The 8,453-nt window shown below is 52.2% G+C and overlaps 3 protein-coding genes across 3 annotated transcripts in view; 1 reads left to right on the top strand and 2 right to left on the bottom strand.

Annotated features, from left to right (window-relative positions):
- Positions 1 to 1,946: 1,946 nt before the first annotated feature.
- GUITHDRAFT_119712 (hypothetical protein) lies at positions 1,947 to 3,331 on the bottom strand (the record flags this gene model as incomplete). The annotated part of the gene is made up of 2 exons (XM_005821027.1): positions 1,947 to 3,241; positions 3,292 to 3,331. The coding sequence occupies 2 exons, from the start codon at positions 3,329 to 3,331 to the stop codon at positions 1,947 to 1,949; spliced, it is 1,335 nt and encodes a 444-aa protein (XP_005821084.1).
- A 1,583-nt stretch (positions 3,332 to 4,914) lies between these two features.
- On the top strand, positions 4,915 to 6,267 carry GUITHDRAFT_119713 (hypothetical protein; the record flags this gene model as incomplete). Its single annotated transcript, XM_005821028.1, has 1 exon — positions 4,915 to 6,267. One exon carries the CDS (start codon positions 4,915 to 4,917, stop codon positions 6,265 to 6,267), a length of 1,353 nt encoding a protein of 450 aa, XP_005821085.1.
- A 640-nt stretch (positions 6,268 to 6,907) lies between these two features.
- The window catches only part of GUITHDRAFT_147455 (hypothetical protein), a gene marked incomplete at both ends in the record, with an annotated part of 5,704 nt that continues 4,158 nt past the window's right edge, over positions 6,908 to 8,453 (bottom strand). The window contains 5 exons of the mRNA XM_005821029.1: positions 6,908 to 6,991; positions 7,034 to 7,150; positions 7,178 to 7,441; positions 7,597 to 7,959; positions 8,044 to 8,154. Coding sequence (XP_005821086.1) covers positions 6,908 to 6,991; positions 7,034 to 7,150; positions 7,178 to 7,441; positions 7,597 to 7,959; positions 8,044 to 8,154 — 939 coding nt within the window. The remainder of the gene's footprint in view (positions 6,992 to 7,033; positions 7,151 to 7,177; positions 7,442 to 7,596; positions 7,960 to 8,043; positions 8,155 to 8,453) is intronic.

An 8,453-nucleotide genomic window follows, 5' to 3' on the forward strand; every position in this document is an offset into this window, starting at 1 on the left:
TGTCTGTCTGTCTGTCTGTCTGTGTCTGTCTGTCTGTCTGTCTGTCTGTCTGTCTGTCTGTCTGTCTGTCTGTCTGTCTGTCTGTCTCTCTCTCTCTCTCTCTCTCGCTCTTGATCGCTCGCTCTCCTACAGCTCTCTCGCCTCTCTGCATTGCGACACTTCGCCTCAGAGGAACCCGGCGGGCTGTTTCCCAAAAAGGAATTCTGCTACTCGTACAGAGCTTTAACTTAAAATTTTGAGTAAAAGATCATTACAAGCGACTGGCAACTTCGGACGGGATTAAGTTCCGAGTTCAACGGTTCCGATCGGATGGCCGGGCCCGGCCACCCGGCCAAAACAATAATGAACCCCATGTTGATTTTTACTTAACATTCCATGATCAGAAAATGATGACGGGGAAGGTCATGTTCCTGCCCACGTCCCCCCGGAGTCAGCGAAGCTGAGCTAAAAAAAATGGAGGTGTAGGGGTGGTTCTATCAATGAAAATGGAAAAGAGTTCTGCCAGGCTGAATTCAATGATTCAATGCTGACACTACTGGGCCGGACTTCGGTAAAGTTCTCCGAAAGGATGCAGGTCCGAGTAATATGCCCCCGAGCCTCGTGATCACTGTTCAAGCCGCGGTCCGACCGGAGCCTTGGCAGCCCGGCCCGCCCCACTCAGTGACTGGCACGGACTGAACCCTGGCGCCGAGTCAAACTGAACTTCCGAAAACAAAAATGAGGCAGGCGAACGAATGTTACCAGAGTTGTACCGTACTCTACAAGAACTTGATGCACTGAGTGATGCGGCCCGGGTATAGTCCAGCAACTGAGCGATAGTGCACTTAGGAGTAGAACAGATGAACAATGAAGCTAGATTTGTTGACATGCCGTTCACAAACCCATATGCAGCCCCTAGCAAATCTGGTCTTTTTTTTTCTACTTTTTTCAAGTTGGGGATTCACATGGGGTCCGCCGTTATATACACTTCCTGTTGACTACCCCCTGTTTTCACCGATCAAAGGGGGGGTAGAGAGACTGGACAAATTGAACTTTGAAAAGCGGGGTGGGGTGATTTGAATTTCTCTGGCGTGGAACCCTTCCCCGGCCTTGCAAGTTGGTTTTAGAGGTACTGCAATTTTAGTTTTACCCATCACATACATGGTAGTATAGATTGTACTGTATGAAAACATATTGGTACAAACGAGAGGTTTCCTGGTACAGAAGTTCCCCCCTCCACCACCCTACCCCCCGGGCCCTTCTTATCGGTAGTATCTCCTCACAGAGGATATTTGAATCCACAGAGAAATCCCTCCGATGCTCCGACTGATATGAATACTCACTGTTATGCGCATCCCCCAGTCATTTATGTCGCCGCATGACCGTACTCAACAGCATCCCGTCACTGTGCGCTAGCCTGAGGAACCGTAACGGGCTTCCTGCAGTCTCCTCTCCATCAGGAGATTCTGTTCCTGGAGCCGCCCCGGGTGTTCGGCCTCTGCATACTAGAGCGGACAAGGCTAGTACGTGCAAGGGCGGCCGAGTTCCGACAGTTCGGAGCCTGAGTTCGGTTCACTGAGTCAATGGCGGCGCCGACGGTCACCGTGGCAGAGTCAACCGCACTGCCGCACGGTCATTCGGATTGATGAGTTACTGAAAGTTTTTTCAAGTTTTGTTTTTCGGCGAACGACCTGAGCCCTGTCGTTTCAACGCAGGTGACAAAGCCTGATTGACGGTGAGCTTCCGGGCCGTAGATGATAGACACATAACCTTTATTCTTTAAATTACAAGGCCTCAACGGCCGCGTTAGGAGGACCACCGGTGGCAGCCTGATAGACAAGCGGCTGACTCTGTGACAACCATGGCTCAGTCACCAACAAATCTGCGAAAAGCATCCAGTCAAGTCAACTCAAGACACAAAACCATTGCATCGAGTCACACCTGAGAGGTAAAACCATCCCGGGCCCTCACGGCATAATTCCCTCCGTCGTCCACCTCCGCACCAGCCTTGCAAGATAGGAAAGCTTCTCCGCCCCTGCCGTCCTTGACTTCCTCAGGTACATGAGCGACTCCTCCGTCATCTGCTCATCCCGGCTCTTGTCGCTGGGGTTTGCTCGCATCCCCGGCGGAAGGTATCGGTTCTTGAACTGCTCGTACTCCTCAAGCGACGTCACGTCAAACGTGATCGTGTACCCATACTGCCGCCCTTGATCATCAAACATCTTGTGTAGGGTGCACTTGAGGTGGGTCACCCCTCCCTCGCTCCCTCCCCGCGCTCGACGCATCATCCGCCAGTACCACGTCACCTCGCGATGGAAAGCCTGACACAGCAGGCTGATAACCGTGACGAGAATCTCGTACTCGCTCACTTGCAGCGGCATGTCTCGGTTCGAGTGGCGGCACAGGATCTCCGTGTGGTGATACCCCAGCAGCTCCGCTATCTCGTCTCCCAGCTTCAGCCGCTTGCTCAGAAGATTCTCCCTGTTAATCTCCACCGACAACCAGCGCCCATGCCCCCAGTACTCGTTGCACGCGACTCGCTCAAACTCCTCTACCACGCCCCGCTCCTGCTTGGCGACTGCCAACCCCACGTCATCGCTCGGGAGGTTCTGACCATAGTTACTGAGCCTCCCGTACGCATGCTGTCGGCACAGCACAGCCTTGTAGTCCGGGAGGACTTTGGACTTGTCCGACATGATGTGCTTCACCCTGTCGATCCCCTCGTCCATCGATGTCTTCAGATCCAGCGGCAGGATCTTGAACGCTCTGAACAAAGTCGACGCGCTCAGCCCCAGCTCCCACAGGGCGCGCACGATGGTGATGTTGACGCCGACCTGCAAGCACGCATGCCTGAGCGACTCCAGCGAGATCTCCTGGTCCTCCACGCTTTGGAACCACGTCTCCTTGGGGTCGCAGATCTGCGCGTAGAGCGTCGACGTATCTGACTCTGCCAGGCACTGAGCGCTCGTCCCGGCTACGATGCACATGGCGCAGGGCCGCACGTTGCTGCACTTGCGCTTCTTCTGACGGCACTCGGAGCACGAGTTGGTGATGTACTTGGATCGCTTGCGACGAGGCTCCAGCCTTACAGCAAGAGCGTCCACAGCGACGTTGGGGTCGACGAGAGGCTCGCAGTCGAGGGAGCAGGATGGCGGGGAGTGAGAGACGGCTGGGAGGTGGAGGGACCTCTCAAGGCTCTGAGCAGTCGCGGAGTTGAGTGCGGATAGCTGTTCAGCCATCATCAAGCACCAATCGTCATCGTCTGTCAAACAATCAAAAACCAGCGTGTCTGTATGTTGTATTCTTTGAAACCTTTTATATCCCGTTTCTCTTCGAGGTTGGAACGGATCATCCCAGTTGATTCTTTGATAAAAGATTAGTGTTCAGCAGCTTATAAAACGTTTTCCTTTTACTAATTGCTATATTCTTTTTGTTTGTTTTCAGAGACAACTCCTCAGGGGAGGGTTTGGTTCGCTGGTATCGATCCAAGTGAGCTAAACACTACTAAAGACACAACTATCTCACTGTCAGCCTGAGTTTAAGTACTGATTGAGCAAATAAAACTCAAGTCACACTGCATGATAACATACAAGAGGCAATCTTCCACGTGCGATTCAAACCAACACAAACTAAAATGAGGTATCTGAACGCAGGACGTTCTGTTTTGAGCATGACCATGTTCTTTCCTTCAATTCTTTCAAGTGTATGAAACAACCTTGCATTCACCTTATTCTCTTCTCCTTTGTTTGCGCCCACCTCTTCTCCATCTTGACATGTTCTCTCTCTCTCTCTCTCTCGCTCGCTCTCCTACAGCTCTCTCGCCTCTCTGCATTGCCTCACTTCGCCTCAGAGGAACCCGGCGGGCTGCTTCCCAAAACGGTGAACATCCCATCCCTGCGGTACAGATTTTTAGGTCAATAACAAGCGACTGGCAACTTCGGACGGGATTCCGAGTTCCGATGACCGGGCCCGGCCAAGCGGCCCGGACTGCACTCACTGGTCAAAACAATAATACATAATAAAATACCTACTATAATAAATGAACCCCATCCCTTGATTTTTACTTAACATTCCATGAGCAGAAAATGATGACGTGGGAGGGGCCATCGCTCGTTATGTTAAATATGTTCCTGCCCACGTCCCCCCTCAGCGAAGTTGAGCTAAAAAAGATTGGTTTTGGACCCCTCTAAATGATGTCGTTTGTGTGAGTAATGGAGGGGTAGGGGTGGTTCTATCAATGAAAATGGAAAAGGGTTCTGCAATTGCTGACAGACTTCGGAATGCACAGAAGTAAAGCTCTCCGAAAGGATGCAGGTTTAATATGAACCTCGTGATCATTCATCCAGCCCGCCCCACAGACTGAACCAAAACAAAAATGAGGCAGTGAACGAATGTTACCAGAGTTGTACTCTACAAGAAATGCACTGAGGTGGCCAATTCGGATTGCTGACAGAATACTACGAACCGTTGAGTTTCTCAATTACAAACTCGTGACTCTCGGAATTTCTCTTGGGACTTAAAGTGCTTTAGTAAACCTCTCCCACCGTCCGACCTCCTCTTCCGCTGCCTTCCCATCTAAATCCGCTCCTGCTGTTTGTTTACCTAGCGCTGTTCTATCTTGCTTCTTGTTGCAGAAATGCTCCTCGAACCATGCCTTTACTTTCGCAGTAACCTAACTGTCTTGAAATCATCCCCCTCTGCCATGTGTACCAAAAGCTCACTAACTTCACTGCAAATTATCCAAATCATGCACTAATTGTCCTATGAATCTTGACACTGAAATTTCGACTTGCAGAAACAAGAAAATTTTCCTTCCAAAAAATAATACCTCATCTGTTGGTGGTAAAATTTGAAGCAGAACCAAAATCGTAAGGTAGATTTAAGATGCAACTCAGAATCTATCATTGACTTGAATTGAAAACAGGGGGAAACAAAATGATGCTTCATACTGCCCCATGCGAGTTTCCACAGAAGCGTCTCTGCTCTGAGTTCCTCGATCATGACGATTGGTGCTTGATGATGGCTGAACAGCTATCCGCACTCAACTCCGCGACTGCTCAGAGCCTTGAGAGGTCCCTCCATCTCCCAGCCGTCTCTCACTTCCCGCCATCCTGCTCCCTCGACTGCGAGAATTTCTTCGACCCCAACGTCGCTGTGGACGCTCTTGCTGTAAGGCTGGAGCCTCGTCGCAAGCGATCCAAGTACATCACCAACTCGTGCTCCGAGTGTCGTCAGAAGAAGCGCAAGTGCAGCAACGTGCGGCCCTGCGCCATGTGCATCATAGCCGGGACGAGCGCTCAGTGCCTGGCAGAGTCAGATACGTCGACGCTCTACGCGCAGATCTGCGACCCCAAGGAGACGTGGTTCCAAAGCGTGGAGGACCAGGAGATCTCGCTGGAGTCGCTCAGGCATGCGTGCTTGCAGGTCGGCGTCAACATCACCATCGTGCGCGCCATGTGGGAGCTGGGGCTGAGCGCGTCGACTTTGTTCAGAGCGTTCAAGATCCTGCCGCTGGATCTGAAGACATCGATGGACGAGGGGATCGACAGGGTGAGGCACATCATGTCGGACAAGTCCAAAGTCCTCCCGGACTACAAGGCTGTGCTGTGCCGACAGCATGCGTACGGGAGGCTCAGTAACTATGGTCAGAACCTCCCGAGCGATGACGTGGGGTTGGCAGTCGCCAAGCAGGAGCGGGGCGTGGTAGAGGAGTTTGAGCGAGTAGCGTGCAACGAGTACTGGGGGCATGGGCGCTGGTTGTCTATGGAATTTGATCGAGAGAATCTTCTGAGCAAGCGGCTGAAGCTGGGAGACGAGATAGCAGAGCTGCTGGGGTATCACCACACGGAGATCCTGTGTCGCCACTCGAACCGAGACATGCTGCTGCAAGTGAGCGAGTACGAGATTCTCGTCACGATCATCAACCTGCTGTGTCAGTCGTTCCATCGCGAGGTGACGTGGTATTGGCGGCTGATGCGTCGAGCTCCGGGAGGGAGCGAGGGAGGGGTGACGTACCTCAAGTGCACCCTACACAAGATGTTTGATGATCAAGGGCGGCAGTATGGGTACACGATCACGTTTGACGTGACGTCGCTCGAGGAGTACGAGCAGTTCAAGAACCGATACCTTCCGCCGGGGATGCGAGCGAACAGCGACAAGAGCCTGGAGGAGCAGATGTCGAAGGAGACGCTCATGTACCTGAGGAAGTCAAGGACGGCAGGGGCGGAGAAGCTTTCCTATCTTGCAAGGCTGGTGCGGAGGTGGACGACGGAGGGAATCATCCCGTGAGGAATTTGATTTTATCTTTCGTGACAGTTAGCGATTTGATGATGATGGTTTTCGTGTGTTTCCACCGACATTCCTGAAGGTTTGACATTTCAGTTTTCAGCACTTGAATCGTAAGGTCAAGGAGACTGTTGTGACTTAGATTTTATGATTTTTATAGATTGATAATATAAAGCATGTTTACACTGAAGTGTGTATTTGGTAGTGGGTTGCTTGTTGCAAAACTCATGCAAGGGTAGAAATGCATGATTGTTGTCAACTTGATGCTTTTTCACTTCTTGCCTATTTTCGAGATACATCTGTTGACGTGTACGCATGATTTCAGCTCATCAAAATTTCTCAGACTTCCATGAGTTCATTTGTTTTGTTTTGTTTTCACGGTTTACTTTCTTTGCTTGCAGTAATAATTTCTTTGTTTTCTATCAGTTTATGAGTGTTCTTTGTCTATCTCTCCGTTCAGTCTCTGATCTTGTTAAGCTTTATGTCAACACGCTCTTGTGAGATCCAATTCTCCGCGGCTTTGGCAAGAGAGCTCCTTCTGAAACCACAACATTTCCATCTTCCTTTCTTCCCCCCCCCGCCAACTCGTCAAGTTTCCTGCATTGCAATCAGGCGCTCTCAACCAAACCTCCGCCAAACAGCATCACATGCTCGGCCCTAAGTAGCTTCTTGTTGAGTCGACATGAATATCCATGTCATTGCCATTGTCCGTGTCCTTGTACTTATCCTGTCAGCAGGTTGAGCAAAGAGCGCTGACGTGCATTGTAACCTCAACGCCCAGCACATGCTTGTCAATGATGGTTCTTAGCTTACTCTTCTTCTGCTCGTTTGACAGCCCCGAGTGCCACTCCCAGTACGGCATCGAGAAGAGCTTGTAGCCGATCGCCTGCTGGCCGTCAATTGACTCCCTTACCCTCTTCCCCCTCCCCTTGCCTACTTTCCTCCCCCTACCTCTCCCTGTCCCTGTCCCTGTCCCTGTCCCTGTCCCTGTCCCTGTCCCTGTCCCTGTCCCTGTCCCTGTCCCTGCCCCTGTCCCTGTCCCTGTCCCTGTCCTCCCTCGATCTCCCTCTTTGCCTTCTTCCTCTGCTTCATTACTGACCTGCAGTTGCCTCCTCTTCATCAATGTCCGACCTAGCGGTATTTTGCTTCCTCTGGCGAAATGTGAAGGCCCGTCAACCTGTCAAGGTTGTGAGTGCATGCAAGGCAGAGAGAAAGGAGTAGAAGACAAGGAACAAGGGATGAGGTGGTGGTGAAGAAGAAGCAGGAATACGACAAGAGGAAGGAGCAGGAGAGGGACAAGGGTAAGAAGAAGGAGGAGGAGGATGAAGATACCTCGATGGCGAAGGAAGCAGCAGCGATCGAGATGTCTAGGGAGTAGCTTGTAACGCGCTCAATCGTCTCCTCCTCAAGGGTCCAACTTTGATCCACCACTCTCTGCTCTTGAAGCTCCTTCCACACCACCCTCAACGTGTCCGCCACGTTCCTCTGCAGCCCGGACATGGCATCGGGCAGGAGGACGTCCGACGTAGCCGCTGCTCCCTTGTCTGTCAGGGTCATCGTCCCCTGCATGCCCGCGAGTTTGGAGGAGGAGAGGAGAGCGCGCTGGGTTGCGTGCCAGGCCTGCTCAATTCTTTTGCGGTGCTGCAGGAGACTGTCAAGCTCCGGGAGCTCCTTCTTGGGTACGAGACCCTCGACCTACGACAAGAGAGAGGCAAGGAGTCACGTCAGATGAGAGTAACAGTCGGAGCAGGAAGAGAAAGAGGAGGTGGAGGGAGGAACCTCGATGGCGAGGATGTACTGATGCAGCTGACTGAGCGCGTTGCCGTCCATGGAAGAAATCTGCGACAAGCAGGACGAGCAGATCCATCGATTGAGCGTCGGGTCGGAGATCTGCATGACGCATAAAAGGGTGAAAAAAATTAGAGGAAGGAGAGGACAGGAGAAGACAGGAGAGGAGTTGAGAAGACACGAGAGGAGAGGAGAGGAGCGGAGAGGAGCGGAGAGGAGCGGAGAGGAGGAGGAGAGGAGAGGAGAGGAGAGGAGAGGAGGAGGAGGAGGAGAGGAGAGGAGACGGGAGGGGAGTGGAGGAGAGGAGAGGAAAGGAGAGGGAGACGGGAGGGGAGGGGAGGGGAGGGGTGGGGGGAGAGAGGAGAGTAGAGAGAGAGAGGAGAGGAGAGGAGAGGAGAGGA

This window comes from Guillardia theta (genome assembly GCF_000315625.1).
Source record: "Guillardia theta CCMP2712 unplaced genomic scaffold GUITHscaffold_155, whole genome shotgun sequence".
Taxonomy (NCBI): domain Eukaryota; class Cryptophyceae; order Pyrenomonadales; family Geminigeraceae; genus Guillardia; species Guillardia theta.